Raw genomic sequence first — 23,086 nt, forward strand, 5'->3', positions numbered from 1 at the left:
ATAATCACGGAGAGTTGCCGTCGAGATCTGCGTTGGTGGCTTCTACAGTCAAATCTCGACCAAGGGCGATCCTTTATTCCTCAATGTCCCGTTGCCACTGTGACCACGGACGCCTCCCAGGTAGGGTGGGGGGGTCATTACCTGGACAGGTCGGTCCAAGGCACATGGCAGATCCAGGAAACACATTTGCATATCAATGTACTGGAGATGAGAGCGGTACTATTGGTACTCCAAGCTCTCCATCACGCTCTCCCACAGGGCCCAATTGTGATCCTATCCGACAACATGTCGGTAGTATGGTACATAAACAAGCAAGGGGGTACCAGGTCTTACCCACTATGCAGAGAAGCCATGAGACTTTGGCACTGGGCGGTAGCTACCAACCGCTTTCTAATGGCAACGCACATACCGGGGAAGTCCAATGTGATTGCGGACAGATTAAGCAGGACCATTCTCTTGCCCCATGAGTGGTCCCTCAATCAGAGTATAGCTGCGAAAATCTTCGACAGATGGGGTCTTCCTTGCTGCGACCTGTTTGCCAGCCCCCACAATGCGAAATGCAGAGAGTTCTTCACACTGTTCCCATCCAAGGGACAGATTCCCAGGGACGCTCTGACTCACGTTTGGCCCCCCGGTCTTCTCTACGCCTTCCCTCCATTCCCCCTCCTACCGAGGGTGATACAGAAGGCCATTTACCTGGAGAGCGAGATGATTCTGATTGCCCCGCACTGGCCTCGTCAAGTTTGGTTCCCTTTCCTACAGAGGCATGTGATAGAAGGTCCATGGTTTCTGGAGCCGGTGCCAGACCTGTTGACTCATCAGTCAGGACGGCTTCATCCGTCTCTCAGGTCCCTGAAGTTGGCAGCATGGTTACTCCACTTCCATCCTTAGTCCGAGATAATGCCCTCTCGCCGGATGTGGTCCACATTCTGTCTTCTTCCCATAAACCTTCCACCATCAAACTTTATTCCAGTAAATGGAAAAGGTTTGCCTTCTGGGCTCAAGAACGAGGTATAGATCCTCTCACTGCTCCAGTATCGGAGGTTCTAAATTTTCTGGCCTCCCTTTTTCAGTCGGGCTCTTCAGTTTCTACCATTAAGGTTCAATTAGCAGCGATCTCTAATTTTCATGCTTCTTTTGAACCTTCATTGATGTCTCACAAACTTTGTAAGGCTTTCCTTAAAGGGGCTTGGCTCCTTAGGCCTCCTTTATCTCAGCCCGTTCCCCCTTGGGATTTGAATATGGTTCTTGCTGCCCTAACTGCCCGTCCTTTTGAGCCAGCTGCTACTTGTGATTTAAAATTTCTGTCTTGGAAAACGGCCTTTTTAGTAGCCATAACATCTGCTAGGCGAGTTTCAGAACTTCAAGCTCTTTGTTCTGATCCTCCCTATTTGATTTTTCACAAGCATAGAGTTTCATTGAAATTAAACCCCGCATTTATACCAAAGGTGGCCTCTTCTTTCTGTATGCAACAAACTATAGAACTCCCTGTTTTTTTCCCAGAATTCTCCAATAACGCAGAATATTCTTTGCATCAATTGGACGTACATAGACAACTACGTTTTTATTTGAATAGAACCGCTCAAACGCGGAAATCAAATCAGTTGTTTGTTTCTTTTGCAGCGAACAAATTGGGTCAACCGGTAACAAAAGCCTCCATATCTAAATGGATTAAAGATTGTATCATTTTTATTTATTCACAGGCTCATAAAGACCTTCCCTTTCCAGTCAAGGCTCATTCTACCAGAGCAATGGCTACTTCCGTAGCTTTTCACTCCAAGTTATCTATAGATGATATCTGTGCTGCGGCAACCTGGACTTCTCCGCACACTTTTATTTCTCATTACAAATTGGATGTGGTTTCTCGAGGCAGAGCTTCCTTTGGTTCCACAGTTCTCAGGAGTGTGTTCCAATGAGCCACCCGGGACGTAGGTGCTAGGGACGCTGTCCCATCTGTCATGAATGTAGGCGAGATAGGATCCCATTACATCTTTTAGTTATGTACTTACCATAACTTCGGATGTATGGGATCCATCTCGCCTACATTCATAAGTACCCACCCTCCTTCCCCTTTCCATTTGGATTTAGAGGAGCTGTAGTCACTTTTTCTTGGTGTTCTTTCTTGAAGAACTTTAGTTGGTTATAGTGACTAATAGTGTTTGCTGTGTTTACATGGGTGTATGAAAGCGAACAAACAAGATCTGGGGAAGCAGGTGTAGTGCATCCTGGGATAGGGAGTAGCCCAGCCAATGAGAGACTTCGTGCTAGTATATAAGTTGCCGAGTCGGAGCCGATGGATCGGCTCCGAACCCATCTGTCATGAATGTAGGCGAGATGGATCCCATACATCCGAAGTTATGGTAAGTACATAACTAAAAGTTTTTTTCTTCCCATAGCTTCTTTACAGAAGATCAAGAATATCACAAAGAAAGCAAAAGGAGTAGCTGATCGTGTCCGGAAGTTCTTTAAGTCTATTATGGATAGTGTTCGACACATAGGTAATGTATCCTACCCTCTGTAGAGGGAAAAAAACACTTATGGTAGAAGTTATTTCAATGTCAGTGACTTTGCTGTCTTGAGGAAAAAGAAAAAGCAAAGTACAGAAGTATAAATACTATGGTACCAATGATAACACCATCTATAGGATAACTGCAATATAGAATATTTTTGTTTATGACATATTTAAAGTTAGTACCAACATTTATAATACTGAGAAATATCAGGATGGAATCTTCATTCTCTGCCACATGAGACATAGACTTAACAGCATTCCTAAACAAATACTGTTCCACTATAGCTGTTCCTGACACTCACATAAAGAACATATGCATCAATTTTATTCACATGGGAAACATGAGACTATATAAGACAGAGGAGTAAGTGGCAGGATCTACTTCATATGTTCGACAGTTCAAAATGCCGACTTTCATATGGTGGAGACCATATGATTGACATTTGAAATGTCGAACATATGAAAAACAAAAGTAAAAAAACAACAAACACTTACCTAAACACTGCTAGCAGGGGGACAAGCCCACCTGCACCCCCCATACCCCCCGTAACTTAAATATACCAACTCCGAGACCGCACTACAGTGCAGGAATGGAAATCTTTTCATTCCGCATTGTACGAAGATGCCGGTTCCGCATGTTCAGCATTTCAAATGTCAATCATATGGTCTTAGCCATATGAAATTCGGCATTTTGAAATGTCGACCATGTGAAGGGGATCCAATCATCTCTATCAATATATGTTAAAAAACTCAGAAACATTTTTGCTATTGATACAGTAGAAACTGTACAACTGTTTTATTTTGACTTTATTTATTTACTTATTTATACCTATTCCGTTGATAATACATTCAGAACATATAAACCACTTAAATGTGCATGCTAATTGTAGCAATAAGTTTCAAGATCACAGCTGAACACCTATATAAATGATAATTTTTACATACTAGTTCAAAATTTTAGACTGAAAACAAGCTCTATAGACAGTATACAGTAGTTCTGCATTTCTATAAATTATGCTGCTTAATGAATTCTACTTCACTGAAGCAGGTATTTGTATTATTGGAAGATCTGTGTCTAAGCAACAGAAATAATAGAATTATATTGATCTGAAGATACTGTTCATTAACTTTTCACTGTGCCAGAGAAAAGAAAGAGTGAAATGACATTTTTTTCATGGTATGCATTTGATCTGTGTATCCAGCATGGATAAGAAGCAAAAGTTTGTAATGAACATGGAATGTCATAGTAATTGTATATATTACAAAAACATATTGCTTGTTGTAAGTATCTGCTTGACTGCATGGAATTGTGGTATAACTTAGTGCAATCATTTTCCTGGTAACATGATATATTGAAAACAAATACCTGTTGGTACTGTAAGCAGTTCAGATTTAGACTGATTCTGCAGGATAATAAGGAAATTTTACTAATAAGGGGACCATAATAACTTCTGTTGCTTCAACAAGATGAGGAATAGGCTAGAGCAAAGTTTGTTTCCCTTTGATATCTGTACACAAGCCAAAGTACAAATGAAATAGAAACAATATGAAAAATGCAACAAAGGAACTACCTGGATGTGAAGTGACCCCTTCCTCAACTGAAGAAATAACACAAGTAGCAGTAGTTGTAAAGTAGTTTACTAGCACCAAACAAACATCTGGTAACTTGGCCTTTTGCCTTCAAGGATACATATTCATATGCACAAACAATATATATTAGGTGAACCCCTCACTCATTAAACAATCAATTACAATTCCATTCTTAAAGTGCACAGTGCCATGTTGCATAATAATTAAAACATGCTAAATTGTTTGACTATATTATTTAACTATATTATTTAGCAAAATAATTTCAAGTTTAAATGTTTAAATATAATGCATATATACATATTTAAAATAAAATAGCAATTTAGGTCATATTGAACCAACTGTTAAAGCTGATAAACAATTTATATTACATTGACTTCTAAATTCAAGTCCTCTAGGAAATAATGTACCAAAGTTTAAAACCATTTTACTTTCTAATGAATTCAGCTTTTGGTTCAAATCACCTCCTCTAACTGATGAAGGACTGGCCAGGATGCTAAAGAAAAAAGAACTGTCATCACACCCCATGTATGCTGCAGAAATATTCACCAACTGGACTTCTAAAATTTCAGTTATGAATGTCTCCCAAGTGTTCTAAAATTCTCACTTTCACTGCTCTCTTAGTTTGTCCAATATACCACTTTGTGACCTCACAACCACACCCCACTATGTATACAACCCCACAAGATTTGCACGTGAATCTACCCTTATGCTCAAATTTACGTCCATTAATAAAAGTACCTGAGATGTGGATGCACTCCCTTTGTGCAAAGGGATGATGGTAGCTGTTTTCCATTCCACTGGGGTGAAGCCAGTGCTAGGCTGTGATTGAAAAGCGTGCTCAATGGTGATACTAATTCCCGTTTTAATCCATGTAGAACACAGCCCAGGATGTTGTCTCATCCCATAGAGGTTGTGTTTTTTGCCTTAAAGAGGGCATTTAAGACCTGCTCCTCAGAGGTGCTAGGTGGGAGAAAGGAGTAAGGGATGCTTTGGGGTATATGTGGTGGGGACAGGGGAGTGAAGTTTTCACTAAAGCTGTCAGCCAGCAGGTTTGCTATATCCACAGGTTCTATATATGTAGTACCATTAACTGCTAGTTCAGTGCAAATCTGGGCCTTACCTTTGAGGTTAGTGATGTAACTAAAGAACGCCTTGTGGTTATCCTTAGTTAGAGAAGCTAATTAGTATTTGGCTTTGGAGGACTTCACTAGGAGTCTTATTTGCTTGTTTAAGTCGAGGAGGGAGTGTTTCCACTTTTGAGACCATTCCTTCCTACTCTTAGATAGCAATTTCTTTCTCCGATTGTATAGCCTATTAATGGCAGTTGTCCAACAGCCAAGTTTGCTTTTCCTTGAAGATCTTGCTTTGGTTAAATCAGGTATGGCAGAGTCAGTGCAATTGTCAGGTGCTTGTATAAAGCATTGATGTATAACTCAGCATAGGTGTCTGTTCCATCAGTGGGGGAGGCGCTGTGAAGCTATTTATGCTGTCATGTAAGAGGTTGTAATTGACCCTAGAGAAATTTTTTAGTCTAGTTGTTGCTTAGGAGGGGGTCTTGTGTTATAGTTACTTCTAGTGGGACTGATTTGTGGTCAGATCTCACTACGGATGGCCACACACTGGGGCTAGTGCAGCAGGCCCCCATGTTGGTGAGCACCAGGTCCAGAATGTTTGAGCCCTTTGTGGATGTGTCAGCCACCTGATCCAGTGCATTGGAGTTAACGAAGTCCAGGAACCTTTTAGCAAGTGAGTTAGAACACAAATAATTTAACCAATCTATGGTCTGGCAATTAAAGTCACCCAAAACCAGGATGTTTGGTTGTATCTTGATTGACTGAAGGAAATCCAAGTAGGCTGAGTGGATGTTCTGATTCATGGAGGGGGTCCTACAGCTGGAAATGACCTGAAGAGGGGTCTTACCTACAGTCAACTGCACCTGAAGTAATTCAAGGGAATCATGCTGTTTAACCAATCTAGAGGTGTATTTAATGAAGATTGATACACCATCTCCTTTAGTCCTCATGCCTTCAGTTTGTGGTCTGAATGTGTGGAAGGAAATGTAACCTGATATAGCTGGGGTGCTCTCCACAGCCTTAAACCAGGTCTCAGTGATTGCAGAAATGTCAGCATCTTCCAGTGTGAGGACTGCTTCCAGTGAGTGCAGTTTCTAGTTCAGACGGCTAGCATTTAGCAGCATAACCTAGAGTTTGTTTTTAGAGGGTATTTTTACAATGGGAATATTGTTCTTGTGACATTGCCAAAAACGGCACTATGGGGATGGCAAGAGCCTTAGTCAGTAACCTAAATCTCAGGGGTGACAGATGAAAACCATCTCTGGCAAAGCATCAAGGTCTGTTGACTATATCATCCCAGACTGACAGATACTGGATCCCCTTTGAATGACACCAGAAACTAAGCCAATTGTTGAAGTCAATCATTTTTTATTTGTATTGAGGTATCATCCTAGGCAAAGGTAAAATGTTGCTTAAGGCTAGGGACATACCTCCTTGAGATACAAAACCGGAGAGCTCAGTCATGTATCTCTCTTCATATAGTCCAGTGAGGTATATCTCAAGTTGTTCACACCAACATGGACTATGATGGAGTCATAACAGTACCTGTTGCTGAGAGACTTGAGTGTGTATGTGATGTGGCAGATCCTGGCACCTGACACAGAGCTGACCATCTCCTTATCCAACCTGGTGAGACGACATATGTGTATCTCACAATTAAGTCACCTATGACTAAGATGTTTGTTTTTGTGTTATGCCTTAGGGGCTTCACTGGTGAGACACTGATGTGTGATAAGTTATGTGTACTATGTTCTGCAGAGGAGGTACTATGTGAGTTGTGCTTGTGTTTGTGTTTGGGAAGTCTTTGATGTTTAGGTAAGCTTCTTGTAAGGACCTCTGCATTTAATTTAAATAGCCAGCATCCATGGGAACAATGCCATGTTTTTTTTAAACATGCTTTCACAGAAACAACCCTTTTCTAACACAATGGCAAGATAAAGCCATATCCAGTATATTATTTTTAATTTACGCATCTCAATTTTTTTCTCCCCTCTGTTGAACTGCTGCTCACTATAGTGCAAGAATTTCAATTCATAGAACTAAAATTCAGTGAAAGATAGCTGATAAAATTTATTACCACAAAAGGTCCTGACATTGCAAGTAGCTTTTCTTTTCCCACTTCCAGACATAGGTATATAAACACTGTGGTCACACAGCCACAAATACGAGTAATGCATATATAATATAGAATAAGGCTGTAAAATGAGATAGATAATGTGGTAAATACTCCAGAAAATGAATGGAATAGCCCCATGTTTCCATTGTTATTCATCCTCAATGACAAATACATATTTGATAAATTGACAATTTAGAATCTGTGCTTTTATAAATTTTAGTTAAGCAAAACAACTTTCAACAGACTGCCTTCCAAACCAATATACATTGGATGGACTCAATCAGTTTTTATGAAGTAATTTTTTGCCAAACTGATCTTATTGGAGTTAACTTGTATATTTCTTCCTTTCCAGGTTATCCATTAGACTAGCTTCAATTGTCTAGTGGATGTAGATGATTGAAGCTGGAATATAGTCATTGGTTTTCCTGCTTGCCAAACAAAGTTCTGAAGATTACTCAAAGTTAGCAATTGTATGGGAACTTATGTATTACAAGTTTCTTATTTTTATTACCTGTTGACTGGAAAAGGCCCAATATGCATAGCATAGCACAGATTTGGTTTCCCAAATCACTTTTTCTTGGGTTTTTCATTGTAGTTACAAGTTCAATTTTTTAAACTTATATTTTCTTTAGTTTTGACTTGCAGATGATCGGGGCCATAAGGGTCCATATGCAGCTACAGCACTGGTACAAGCAGAGGAAAGTGCAAGTACAGAAAATATGTAAAATGTAGTACTCTGAAAGATGCTTTATAGTTAAATTCTAAACGCGAGAGTGCATTTTAATACATTTAGAGATTGATTTGCTGATACTGGTAAGTAGTAATTTGGTGACTGATGGTGTTACCTATTATTGATAATCATTGCTTATCTGGAAATGCATTTTCCAAAGGTAGTTTAGGGCAACTGTGAAGAAGAATATTTGAGGGATGAGTAGGATGCAGAGGTATCAATCTAGGAGGAAGAGCTGGAAAAAGTCTTTGCATGGTTAAAGAATCTGAAAGCAAGTGCATGCTAGTACTGTAAGGTGGCCAGACTTAAGGCTGATATCAAAATATGATAAGACAGATTTATTGATATTTTGTGGAAAGGTGTACAATAGCTTGGTTTATTACACACTATTGAGAAAGCTTTGGATAGGAAAACGAGTCTGTAAAATGAGATAGATAATATAAATTGAGCTGCTGTAAAGGAGTGGAGCAATCTGGTGTTAGTACTGAGTTTGGCTTTTTTCTGCAAGTGGTGGGCAGTACAGCTGATGTTTAGGACATGGAAATTTATAACTATTGGAGATTAATGAGTATTGGGCTTGAACACTGACATGATGTTGCCTGTGGAGAAGAAAGCACAGTGATATTCATCTTTTGGGGAAGTACAAAGATAATGGCAAGCAGTGTTCAAGCAGATTTTAAATTTAAGGGCATTTTTGCTAAAATTGCCGATTCTAGGTAATATGAAAGTTAAATATGAGAGAAGTGAGGACGTGACTAATAGTTTATTAACTTCTTCAAGTACTTATTACTGGACCTGGTATAGGCTTACATTAGGCTTTGCAGTGTTTGCAGATTTGTCTGTTAACGTGGATTTTGAATGTGAGGGAAGGCTCTGATGGTTACATCTGAAAGGAAGGGACTATTTGAGGGGGCAGTTTGGCTTAATCTGACATTTTTTTGGAAGTGCCTGCTAGCATGAGTTTAGTTATGGAGTAGTTAACAGCCCCAGGCTGGTTAGATAATCAGATAATAGATACAGACAAGAGGAGAGATAATTGGAGATGCCATCATAGTTTTCTTTTGAGGGCCATAAAACTAAGTCAGATGACACCATAGTTTTCTTTAGAGTGCAGTAAGACTAAGTCAGTCATATAAAGAAAGTAGTTTGTGGTAAAAAAAGAGCAGTGGTCCAAGAAATGAGCCTCTGAGCACACCTAGTAGTCGGGCAGCCATAGGAAGGTAAAGGGGTTATTGAGCACTTGCATGTCATGAACTTGTAGATATTGCTGGACCAATGAATAATACTGTCAATCAATTTGTAAAGCATTAGCATTTGAAGCAGTTTATTACTGGATATTGAGTAAAATAATTTTGCCAGATCAACAAATATAACTCAAGGGAGGTTATCTCATTGTATATCAGCATAGTTATCATCCACAAATGAATTAAATACAGTGGAAGTACTGTTATGTTTGGAAGCAATGCTGGAGGAGAAGAAAAATATTATTGCATAGATAACATGTTATACAATAAGGAACAGATTTTATGGGTAAGTTTAAAGAAAGTGAATTGCACAGATCATCATCATCATCATCATCAGCAACCCCCTTTTTCCCATTTTCTACATGGGGTCAGGGTGTCGTGTCACCTATCACCATTTCTCTCTATTCAATGCCACCGTCCTGCCTTCTTTGATACTCATGCCTGACTGCCACAGATCTTCTCTCACACAATCCATCCACATCTTTGCTGGACACCTTTGTTTCCTTTTGCCTTTTTCCTGTCTGTCCCAAATCTTCTTCACCAGATTGTCTTTTGCACGTGTACCCAAACCACTGCAATTTGTTGTCTTTGACCTTTTCTACAATTTGAGTTACTTTGGTTTCTGTTCTTATGCCCTCATTTTTCATTTGTCCCACAGTGTGCACTACCCATCTCAGGTACTTTATCTCCATCACCTCAGCTTCCTCAACTGCTCTGCCTTTACTGCCCAGGTTTCCATATCATACAACAGTATTGGTTGTACCACTGTTTTGTAGACATTACTTTTCAGATTCTTTAACATTCTTCTCTCATACACTACCCCAACACTCTGTGCCAGTTGACTGCAGCCTCCCTGATTCTAGCTTTGACCTCCTCATGCAGACTTCCCTTCTCCTCAGTCATCCCTCATAGATACTTAAAGCTGTTAATCTGTTCCTCTATTTTCCCTTCTATCTCAGTTCTCACCATTTGCTGCCATTACCACTGTCTTATCTGTACTCAGTTTCATCCCGTGTGCCTACAGTTTTGGATTCCATTTCCCTATCTGCTGAAGTTCTTGCTCAGAGTCTGCCTGTGATGCCACATCATCTACATACATCAGCTTTGTTGACCTGCCCCCCCCCCCAACCTGTTTGCTAATGTAGTCCATTACCAATATAAACAGCAAGGGACACAGAGCTGAATACTGGCACACACCCACACCCACTGGGAACTCCTTTGAGAGACTAAATACTTGAGTCATTTGGTCCTTGTCCACAGCCTGCACTAGTACTACCAATGTTTCTGGGATGTTGCACCACCACAGGGCTGCCCAAATCAGCTTTGTTGGACCTTTTCATATGCTTTCTCTAAATCTAGGAATGCCCAGTTGGACTCTTTCCTCATCTCTACCTTCTGCGCAACTGTCTGTCTCATTAATGCATCCTGATCTGAATTCAAAGCGTCAGTCTCTCATCTTATTTTCTACTACACGGCATATCTGTTTATCAATCAATCTTCTCCAGAATGTTCATGCAATGTGACAATCATTTGGATGTGAATGTCCCCAATGTTCTTCAACATTGGCACTAGTATGCTTATTCTCCTGTCATCTGGGATATGCCTTTCTCTCCACACTGCTATGAGTACTCTCAAGAGCCATTTCTCCCCTATCTCACTCAGCATCTTTATCATATCTGCTGTGACGTCATCTAATCCTGCAGATTTCCGTAAGCTCCTTTTCTTCTCTCATCATAGGCTGTGTCTGGGGCAATACAGCTTCTATGGTGTTTTATTCATTCAGAAACTGCTGAAAGTACCCCTTCCATCTCCCTTTGATGTCATGTGGATTGGTTAGCAGGTTGCTGCTGGCATCCCTTATGAAGGGTGTTTGACTATCTTCTTTATCTTTCTGCCTTTGCCTTGCAACCTGATATAGTTTCTTTTTGCCATCTACTGACTTATTTTCCAGACGCTGGTAGAGTACCTCTGATGCCTTGTTATTTGCTATTGCAACTTCTTTCTTAGCTTCTTTGTTAGCCAACCAGTATTCCTTCCTAGCCCAGTCTGTCTTTTCTCTCACTTTTCCCACATGCCTTCTTTCTTTTGATGACTTTCTGGACTTCTGCATTCCACCACCAGCTTTCCTTATGAACATTTTTCCATATCTGGCTTGGCCACATATCTGTTCTGTAGTCCTTACACATGCTGTTTTGATGTGCTGCCATTCTTCTTCGACTCCACCTATTTCCTCTTCTTTTTGAGGTGCTAGACCCTGAGTGATTCCTTGAACTGTTATGCTTTGATTCTAGTCAACTTCCAAGTCTTCAGCCTGGTCTCTGTTGACCTTAGAGCCTTCTCTGACAACTGCTTGCAGCTGATTGTGGCAACCAGTGGTTTATGCTGTGAGCCGACTGTTTCACTGGGGATGACTTTGCAATCACTGATTTTTATCCCAGTGCCCTTTCCTTACAAGGAGGAAGTCTACCTGAGTTGCATGTTAGCCACTCTTGTATGCGATCATGTGACTGTCTCGCTTTCTGAACCATGTGTTTGCCTCGATCAAGCCATTTGCCAGACAGAAGTCTAGAATGGCCTCTCTTTCTTGATTCCTGTTGTCCCACTCATGTGGCCCCAAGCAGTCCTCATATTATGTTCTGTCTTTTCAGATTTGTGTATTTAGGTCACCCATTATCAACACCAATTCCTGTTGTCCTGCTTTATCTAGTAGGTCCTGCAACTGCTATCTGAATGCACTATTTTCCTCACTATCACAACCCTGCTGTGAGGAGTAGGCTGAAATTACAAATACTGCCCTATCATTAGGACAGAGTCTGATTTCCATGAGTTTGTCTCTAATTCAGATGACATCCCACACTGTCTTCTGAAGCTTCTCCCTCACCACAATTCCCCCACCATTTTTAGCTTGTCTTCCTCCTGAGTAGTAGACTCTGGATCTCAATCCAAGTGGCTTTGCTGTACTGCCTTCCATCTTGAATCCTGGATACACAGGATATCCAGCCTCCTCCTTACCATTATGTCCTCCATTTCCAAGCTGCATCCTGTCAGTGAACCTATATTGAATATAGCAATTTTTAGGTCATGTTTAGAAGGTTAATTGGTTTTATGTCCAGCATTCACTCAAAAGAGCTATCCCAGGTAATCCAAGCTGGGCAAATGGACACCACCCGGCCAGTAGCTTATTGACCCAGGGCTACTGGGCTTTTATGGTAGGCACAAACTGACCAATAGGGGCACATACACCCATGCCACCATTAGCACGGATCCCTGGCATAGGTTGGAGTAGGCCGGGTCCTCACCCACTTATCACCAACAAATACCCAAACCCACTTGGTGACATTAGTTAATGTGACCAAAGCATCTGGAACCATATTTTACACCATCAAGTGAATAGTCCTGCCACAATATGCAGTCTGTGATCTGTGTTCTCCTATCATGAGGATAATGCACACCACAGTAGATGGCCAAAGCAGTTGGTCTATACAACTCTTACCTCATAAGGCACCATGTAGAGTCTGTGCTGCTGCCCACAGCTCCATTCTTTGGTGAGTTTGAGATGGAAATATGCAGCATGTTTTCAGAGGTGGGAGGAACCCAACAGAGACACAGTAAGAACATGCAAACTCCAAACAGGCACTGACCGGAGGTAAGGATCGAACCTTGAACCTTGTGCTTGGGATGCGAAGACCTTAACCATTATGCATAGATGCAGCAGTATAATTATTAGGAGAGGCTGAGTTAGGAATTTTACATATTGCACTGATGGTGGAATATTTCTGTAAATCAAGGACAGTGCTGCAGAAAGAAAAGTGTTGTTAATGTGTTATTTAGAGCTGCTGATGAAAGAATTTTACATGCAGGTAAGAATTTGGAATGTAGACTATTTTAGACAGGGTATCTTTGGTGTTTGATGTTTGTAAAACAATTATTTTCTTTGGAGATAAGGTCAAATTAATTGAGTGATAATATCAAGTTATTTTTTATAACATTTTATGTTGCTTTTAAGGGGGACAAGATCTGAGTTTGATGTATCTACTTTTTGCTTTGTTTAGTAATTCTCTGCATGAACTCCCAGGGGAGTAGTACAGATCATAGCTTTGCAGGTCTGAGGTTATTTTGTATTGGTGCCAAGCATTGTCCTTTTTATGTTTGACATTTAGATATAGTAATTTATTATATTTAAATATTTAGTATTTGTCGCACCATCATTTGTTAGGTCACTAATGAGCTGTCTGTATTTGCTATTTTATGTAAAAGATGGATAAGGTGTTAAACTGAAGGTGGGAAAGGGGATTAGTTTAACTGGAAAAGTATGTTTCATTGTAGAAAAGTAGTAATGATGGTGTTGTGATCACATAAAAACCAAGATATAATGGAAAAAAGCTACTTTGGGTAATAACAGTCTAGAATGGAATAGTTGTCGTTGTGGTCATTAAGTGTGTAGGGGTGCTATAATTTGAAGGATGCTATCATTTGTGAAGGAAGGGTAATTTGCAGGAATGATAAAAGTTATCCCAGTTTAATTTAAACTCCCAAGCATAATTTAGTCATATTTCTTAATATAAGGCATGCTAGCAGAAAGTAATGAATCTACACTTTCACAAACCAAAGGAGGGGTGGTATACAGGTGGCTCATTGATATATACTATTTTGAGCTTTTCTTTTCAGCTATGTGGCAGCTCTAGGTATCTAGAAATGTAAAACTGATGACAATATAAAAATGAACTAATGAGGTATACCCAAAGAGTATACATATTCTCACCACATGCTCTTGTTTAGAATACTACAAAAACAAAACAAAATGGAAATTAAGTAACAAAAGTATTCAAAAAGGAACAGATATTACTCATTTGAGAAGAAATGATGAACTGTGCAGCCACAATCAACAAACAGTGAGAGAAATAAACAGTTTTGCATTTCAAATGACAATCCTGAAGATAGGAACTTAGTGAAATGATTGAGTCTGATGAATACTTCCACATCTGGGCTATTTGAAAACTTGGTTCATTCATTCAGGCCAAAAGATAAATATTAGATGAATCAGCTTTTATCAGTCATGAGACTACAGAGAAGCATAATTTCTTTCAAATGGCTCCACATTCCAGGGAAAAGAAGTAATTATGAAAAGTATCCACATTTTCCTATCCAAACCTAGGGTGGAAGTCTGTATATATTTGTTGCAGGGCTAGGGACTTCACCTAAAGTAACTGTCCTCTGGTGAGACAGAAGAAGACATAGTAAAGCCGCAAACACTAAAGAGTGCTATAGCATGTTAAACTTATTAAGGGTGTGTATACTTATCACAATGCTACCAAACACCTCACAAAATAAGGAAAGGGCATGCCTACTAACACATCTTTATGTATTTGTCAGTCATAACTCACAGCTTTTATTTGGTAACAACCTTAACAACTAATGACAGATGTCCCAATACTGCACATCTCTTGGCTTGCATTTTTGTAGTCACATTTGTTTCTGTAGATGCATACAATAAGAAGTGAATACATTTTTTATATATACCAGAAGGCTGGTGATAGTGAATTCTAGACTTTGAAGACAGGCAAGAATCACCTGACCAGTTCAGTCTGCCTCCCTATTTAATGACCGAGTCAACAGTTAATGTCATATGCTTTCTGCTAGAACTGTTATGCCAGTTTTATATAGGTTCTGAAATCTTTTTAAAGTTTGATTCCACAACACTTTTAAAAACCCCTCACTTTCTCCTAGTTTATACCTCTCTTTTGTTAAACTACAACGTTTTGTTTTTATACATCTTTTCTAAAAGAAAAGTATCAACTTGAATGTTGTTTATTCATTTTAGGAACTTAATTTTCACTTATACTCCCCGGTTCTCTTTCTCACATAATCAGGATTATACATATTTGACAAAAGCTTTTTCTAAGAATGACTGAGATATGATTGCACAAAAAAAACCTGCCTATACCTGCCTGTATGGAACAAGAGATATGTTTTTGCAGGGGATGTAAGCCTCCTGTAACACCATTTGGAGAGTAAAACCTTCCTCACCATAAAATAATTCCACAGATGTACAAAATGAGGAAAGGAAGAACTTCCAGAAACTTTGTGTAGCTATTTCACATAAACAGTGATTCCACTGTACTTACATATCAACTGTATGACTAACAATCAAAACTAAAATTCACCACTTGTGTTTAGGCAGTTATAACTTAATCAATAGGTCATTGAGAACATATAGGATAGGTGTGACAGAACATACAATACTGTGGATGCAAGTAAATGATTTGTCACTGGGATGCAAATTTGTGAAACTCCTTGATTATTGAATATCAAAAGTAAAACAAGCGGAAGAGTTATCGGATAACTCAGTGGGAAAGAAACATTCTCAAATAAATGTATTTTTTCAGGTATTATAAAATCTGATTCCCCAAAAGATGTTGATGTACATCTCATTGACTGCGTTCTTATTGATGAAAACCCATGAGAACTAAATCTGCTATTGAACTTGAAACTAACACTAAAACAAAACAAAACAGACAAATATATATATATATATATATATATATATATATATATATATATATATATATATATACACAGATAGATATTTCTTAGTGGGGAATTTCACCCCACACCTCTCTCAGTTAAATATTCTGACTTCATATGCATGTATTTCTTGGTGGAAGACTTCACCTCCACAACTCTCTTAGTTAAACATACTGACTTCATAGGGATACAACCATGGGAGAAAGAGAAATATATTGCAAAGGGAAAAACAATATATGCAAATACTGTGATCTGACAGTACAGTATACATAGAAAATACAGCTGTAAACTATTCACTTTAGGTAAGTGGGACTGAGGAGATTACATTTGATGGCATTATTTCTGTTGAATGATATGTCTTACCAGAATCTTCTTCAGGAAGAGTACAAGAAACCGCAAATAACATTTTGATTATATCCAAACTTATCTGTCTCTTCTTCCCAATACAGTGACTTCTTCCATTCCATGTGTTGGCCAACACAAGTTCACTCTAAAGTACACTAACATAATTATGTACATGACTGATTTCTCTTCAATTCTTCTCACTGCTTTCAAGTGCCAAAACATACCCCTTACAAAAATTAAGATAATTTTTACTGCACGTGTAAAAACTTTAACATTTCTGTGATTCTGTTATTTTTAATCCTCAGACATATTTTATTCCTCTAAATGTCCCAGTTGTAGCAATGTCAACATTCATTAATAAATGTGACTGCAGTAGACAAAATTGCCTTGATGACTTTCACACATAATGTTTTTTTAAGCCATGATCACACCGTCAAAGATTATGAATATTTCAGGGAAACACAAACATGCTACTGACATAATTCTTTTATTGGAAAACAGACACCAGTCTTTAGAAATTAAGTATCATGTCCAACCTGAAGAACTGAAATGAAGTGAAATGCTTATTCAAAAAAGGGCAAAGCAAATAAAAAAAATGTCTTTTTTCCTTATGGATTCAAGGACTTCTCCTTCAAGACCTTTTTTAGCAGAAGCTGGTACATCTGATTTACAACTCTAAACAAACAGAAATAAAATTGGTTCTTTTGATGCTAGGGCCACCTCAACTGACACTAGTACCAAAATGTAAACTTAAACAGGTTTATGTGTACGCATCTACAGCAGTACTGATGAAGTCACAGAAGCTGGGCATTCCCAACAAAGTATTAAAAATTCAGAAGCTTGAGCTGCATGTTTTGGTGAGGGAACTTCAGAAGCATGACCTTCAGGTTTCCAGTTGGAGAATAAACTAAAATCTGCAGTTATCAAAGCCCTGTCTTTCTCAGCTTTGAAACATGTCACCATTGGTGTCTCTTCCAAAAGAGGTAGACTATAGCAGGCTTGCCGAGGAGAATCTTTCAGCTGCCTGTGACATCTCCACTCCAGGCCAGTAATCAAGGAGCCTGAATCCTCACCACTGACACTGGAGAGGACTGTTCACTTGGAATACAAATGGATACACTCAGTATTTCCAGATGCAGACCTCTCTGCATCAAGCACAATTTCCCTTAACAGCACACAGGACACACACTCAGCCCGGGGTTTGAGTGTCTGTCTCTGTCTCCCTGCAGGTCCCCAATATGACTCCTCACTGGTACAGCTGCAAAGTTAATTCCTCAGCTGAGTGCCCAAGCCAAGTCTTCCACCACTCTTTCTGTGAAACCGGTGCTTTGTGTCCCTTCTCCAAGTAGATGACACATACATACACTTTGAGATTTGATTTACACACACACACACACACACACACACACACACACACACACACACACACACACACACACACACACACACACACTCACACACACACACACACACACAACTGGGAAAGGCTGGCACAGATTATCCACTCTACCAACTCTACCCAGGCTATAAGTTAGATTCACTGCAAACCAGTCAGTTACTATAAGGCTCTTAAATGGGTACCCAGTTATACTGAGGGAAATTAATATTAATACAAATAGTAATGATGACTAAACAGTAAGGTTCTCAGAAGTGCCCAGAGTTATCACCAAATACGTATATGCAAATATTCTCAAAACTTAAATATCTTTCTAAAAGGACCAGTCACAATGAGAAGTTTAAATATATTTAATAATAAATAATAAAAGAACAAGAAAATAATCTATTTACAGTAAACACAACAGTTTCAATCACAGGAAATATTAAAAAATAACAGAGCTGGAAAGATTCACACAATTACAGAGAAACAATACTTAACTATCATCACTACATTTTCCTGAGTAATCTAAAGAGTACTAGTCCCTGGTCACTTACTAGCACAAGGCAAGATGAAATGGGTGAGTGCTCTTCCTCCTTTGTCAGGTTCCAAGAACAGACTGCTCAGTCTGACTGAGATAGTTCTCTCTGTAATATCTAAATATTATTTCAGAGTAAATTACAAAATGACATCACATACACCTAGTGATCTGACTTCTGTTTCCCATGCAACCCCCATTGCTAGAAGCTGTCAGGATTTAGCACCTATGTGTTACCATACACACAGCTAGAACTTTGCTCAGATCTGCTGCTGCTCCTGGAAGTCATAAAACCATTTTAACATTTCTACACAGCTACTAAGCCATACTTCTTACAGACATTGTGTCTCTGGCTTCATTCAAACTGTGAGATACAATCTTTATGGCTTAATTTAATTTCAACTATTTTTTCAAAGTTTGCTGCAGCTGGATTGTGATTAAACTCTTCTCTTCCAGTATCCTCTGTTAAAACATATACATTTCATTCAGTTACAGTAATACATGTACATTTCTTTTCTTTCCAGCATGGCACACTGCTGATACATTTTGACACAAGCAACTTTACAAATACATTTTAAACACAAGCATCTGTAGAAATTAGTTTGATCCACAAATGACATATATTTCTTTACTAAATTTCAGCTAGCTGTGCTGGTATATATTATACATCCACTGTCCTACTTCTCCTGGCATAGCTGGCAGTACCTCCTATCATCACACTGCCTATAAAATGCCCTTAGTATATGTAAAGGTGCTTTATGGCAACTGAAGTAGGTTGATCAGCCATCACCTATATCAGTACTCACAAAGCTTCATTAGAAATAAAAAAGAATCAGGAGTCATTCTTATATTTCACTCAAAGTATATGTGTATCTTTAATTCATCACTTTCCTCCACATTTTGTTTTATTTCTGATCATGAAGACACATTTTCACACTCTTCAGGCTCCCCTCATAGGATACTAATTTGCTTGTAAAATAACTTAATGACTCGTCTATCTCAGCAATTTTCTCCTCTAAGAGGAGGTTGTGACAAATGTCCGATGTTCAGTAGTCTATGGAGTGAATCCGTAACTTATAAAGATCTAAGGTGTAAAACTTCTAAGCTGACTTTAAAGTTTGATATGGAGAAACCTTGTCCCTATTATAATTTTAAATCTGATCTTACAAGTTTATCAGCCCCTATAGCTTTAGGACACTTAGGCAGATGCTTCACTTTTCACCAGAAAGGGCAGATTGAAGGATGGGTATGATAAGTGGATTCATAACTCTAATGTGTTAAAAATGAGAACTCATAATTTTTTAGTTCATATGCTATCCTTTCAAAATTCTGCCTTTAAACAAAGATGCAGAACATAAATATTGTAACATTTTGCAAAGTTAAATAAGAATTCCTTGGAAAAGTGAAAGGTGCTGAGTGTGTGGTCCTTCAGAAATGAGATATAGATGATGGAATTGATTCAATTATTAGAACAACTGTGGCTGAATAATATATAGGTACACTTAGATATTCTCTGCAGATATGTGTGAATGCATTAAAGCTCAAATTGCAGATGCTACAATCACAGAAATTTCCTGTTTGGTCCTTTATATGTGGATGCTTACATTTTTGGAAAGAGAAAGGCAAATTTAACAAGCAACAGCAGGAGGACTGTTTGCCTGTTTCGTTCTTTCTTCCTTCTAAATGACTCCTTTTTCAGAAAATATCTGCATTGAAAACCTGCCCAACAACTTCCCCCTGATAGACATCATAAATGTAAAATTGAAGATATATTCCACGAATTTGCGTGCAAGGTGCATTTCTTATTTTCACATGGTACTGCATTTATTTATTTTATTTTATTTATTTAACATTTGTTCACTGTGAAAGTCCAACTTGGAATGAAGCCAATTTTCAGCAGAGGCCCAGGGAGAAATGCTTCAGACTCATGTCTTTGTAACATACAATATACATACATATTGTATAGGTTCATAGGTTCATAGGTTGGTACTAGGCTATCTGCCCTAGGGCCTATACAAGCCTAGCCATAACAATTCCCTGGCTATTTCTTCCCACACTATTTACTTCCCTGGACCCCTGTCTAGCAGGGCAACTGACGTGATCTCTGGGGTGAATTTCCTTTCTCCCATCCAATCGTCAAGGTTCCTTTTGAAGAGTGTCAAAGAGGCACTCTGCTTGACATGTATGGGAAGTCTATTCCAGAGTCTGGGGAGTCTCTGGGTCAGGAGCCTATTCCTCCAGCATGTTTTGTTTATTGTGATGACAAGGTTTAGATCCCTGGACCGTGTGCCTCTGAGGGATTGGGATTTCTTTAAGTGTAGCATGTCCAACAGCTCTGGGTTTGACATGGCCTTATATGTTAAGCAGAGATCGCCTTTGAGTAGACGATATGCGACAGAGTATAGCTGGAGTTTTTCAAGGCAGTCAGCATAGGCAGCTGCTTTAGGCCTGTGATTCTTTTAGTGAAGTATTTCTGTGGCCTTTCCAGTTGTTGCAGATGTCTTGAGAGGTACATACCAAATGGGGCATTGTATTCTATAATGGGTCTAATGAGGGATGAGTACAGTGGAACAATGACCTCCTTTTTTCTGGATGAAAAGCCCTTAGTTATGAGGTGTGCCACATAGAAGGATTTCCTGACTGTTGTGGCGATGTGGTTATTGAAGGTGAGACCACTGTCAATCTTTGTCCCTAAGTCTCTTATCACAGTTTTGGTGTTTAGTGTACTGCCACCTATGTGGTAATTCATGGGTACATGTTTTTTCCCAAAGGGGATAACTAAGCATTTCTTGGCATTGAGCTTGAGCCCATGGCTCTGGCACCAAGCATCTGTTTCTGTAAGGCCCTTTTGTAGAGTATCCACATAATTTGGGGATTCAGTAATGGCTCCCAGATTGCAGTCATCTGCAAACTTTGTTAGCCAGAGTCCCTTAGTGTTGGCCTGTACTTCAGAGAAGTAGATGCCAAACAAGAGCGGTCCCAGGACTGAACCCTGAGGTATTCCACTTGTCACTTGTCTGGAGCTGGATTTGGAGTCGGCTACTTTTACATTGTGGGTTCTGTCAGTAAGCCAGTTGGCAACCCATCGAGTGACGTAGGGATTAATGCCCAGCTTAGTAAGTCTATCTATATACAAGTATATACCTTTAACATGTATATATTTTCTTCCAATAGACTTTGTTAATACAGCATGTTTAAATTAATGATTTACTTATTGTACCTTATGGATAGAGTGGTAAGCAGTTCCATCTGAGTTTAGTAAATCTTCTGTAATACAGTTTGATTATTTTAAGTTTAGGCAAAATGCAGTTAAAGATTTGTGCAATGTCTTTATTTGATAACATTTTTTCTTGAAGGAACACAGATATTTATTAGTTTATCAAATTTGATGACTGGATTAGCATTTTGGTCTTCAGTCCATTTTCAGCCACAACCTGGACCAGTTAGACAGTTACAGATTTCAACAGACATAAAATAGGATGTAAGGTGGGGTAATGTTCCATTAGTAACGTTTCTGAGTTCCATTTATTTCTGTATGGTTACTGACTCAGGGTTGCTTGTTATATTCCTTAAGTACAGCTTGAAATTAATTCATGCACATGGTTATTGCATATATTCATACTGAAGCAAGCACTCATTGTATTCATTACTGTGTTCATTTCATGTCTTTAACCAATGCTTCCTTATGATATATTATTGGTCAAGATACGGACTAAAATACTTTCAGTCATGAAGCGGCCAGGACTTGACATTTGTTAACAGTCTGCGTTAACCTGAAACAGATATTTTTTTTCTGAACCAGAGATTGGATTCACTTCAGTTTTATGCACTAATGTTTTACTGGTGAGCAAACACACTCATATAGTTTTCATGTTCCTATGAAAAGAGCAAGAATTTTGTTTGTGACAGAAACTACATGATTATTCATTGCTAATTAGCTTTCTTTGGCTTAATGTTAAGATAGATTTTTGTTTTCTCCATGGTAAGGGTACTTAGATAGATCATAGTATGTACCTTGGAAAGTGTACTAGTTCTATTGCAAGACCTAGTTGTTTTTAGAAGCATCAACATTTCCATTTGACTTATTGGGTTATCAGAACAAATGATATCATGAGGAATGTAAGAGATAGCACAAACTTATTTTATGGGAACATGTATACTGTGCAGGTTATCCTATAACCTGGAAAGAATTCAAGAAGTTTTACAACTTACCACAACAGACTGCCAGTTTTATGTGAAACTTATGAAAAAATTAAAGAGTGGACTGGCCAAGCTGAATTATCTGGTTAGTACACTGTAGGAACCCTTGTTCTAAGATAAACGGGGTAGCAAACTTACTATACAAAGTATGTATTACCCATAAAAAGTATAGGCTCATGTGGGACCAAGACCTGAATATTCAGACTGATAAAGAAATATGCTACAAAATGGTGTCAGCTCCTACATATGCATCCCAGTCCCAAAAGTACAGGTTCTTTTTTCTGGCAATATCAGTTCAAATATTTTTATATAGCATCCAAACTCAGTAGAATATATCCTAATATTTATTTTTCTTGTTGGGATTTTTCCCTGGGTGCTTTAGGAATTCAATACATATCTATTGAGACTGTCCTGCCTTGTTTATTTTTTGACAGTTGATGCCATGTATCTGTGACCGCATCCAGTTAAATCCAATAGTGATTATAAAGTCAGAGTTTTAGTTGGGCTAGTCCTATTTCTTTCCTCTGATTGCTACTTGTACTAGATTGTTTAGTTTGTGGTTGGTAGTGATGTAAACGTGTACCACCAAGAAGTGGAAAACAGCAGCTCTGCCAATATTTGTGGATATATCCGTTCTAATTAAGAATGTTTCCACAATGGAGATAAGTGCATAATCAGTTACCTATGTTCCCACTCCCCACACTGACTGTGCAGTCAAGATGCTGACTCAACATTTTCTAGTAGTTTCAAAGTTTGACTTGCATCTTCTTTTCGGAATCCTTCATAGTCTTGGGAAATTTCATTTAATTATACTGAGTAAGAGGCAAAGACACATTTC

General features: G+C 38.8%; 1 protein-coding gene across 1 annotated transcript in view; it reads left to right on the forward strand.

Annotated features, from left to right (window-relative positions):
- DCST2 (DC-STAMP domain containing 2) overlaps positions 1-23,086 on the forward strand; it is a 568,171-nt gene that overhangs the window by 154,323 nt on the left and 390,762 nt on the right. The window contains exon 3 of the mRNA XM_044079285.1: positions 2,397-2,498. Within this exon, the coding sequence (XP_043935220.1) occupies positions 2,397-2,498 (102 nt within the window). The remainder of the gene's footprint in view (positions 1-2,396; positions 2,499-23,086) is intronic.

Source organism: Protopterus annectens, chromosome 8.part0 (assembly GCF_019279795.1).
Source record: "Protopterus annectens isolate FY-2018-M chromosome 8.part0, PAN1.0, whole genome shotgun sequence".
In the NCBI taxonomy this organism is placed as follows: domain Eukaryota; kingdom Metazoa; phylum Chordata; order Ceratodontiformes; family Protopteridae; genus Protopterus; species Protopterus annectens.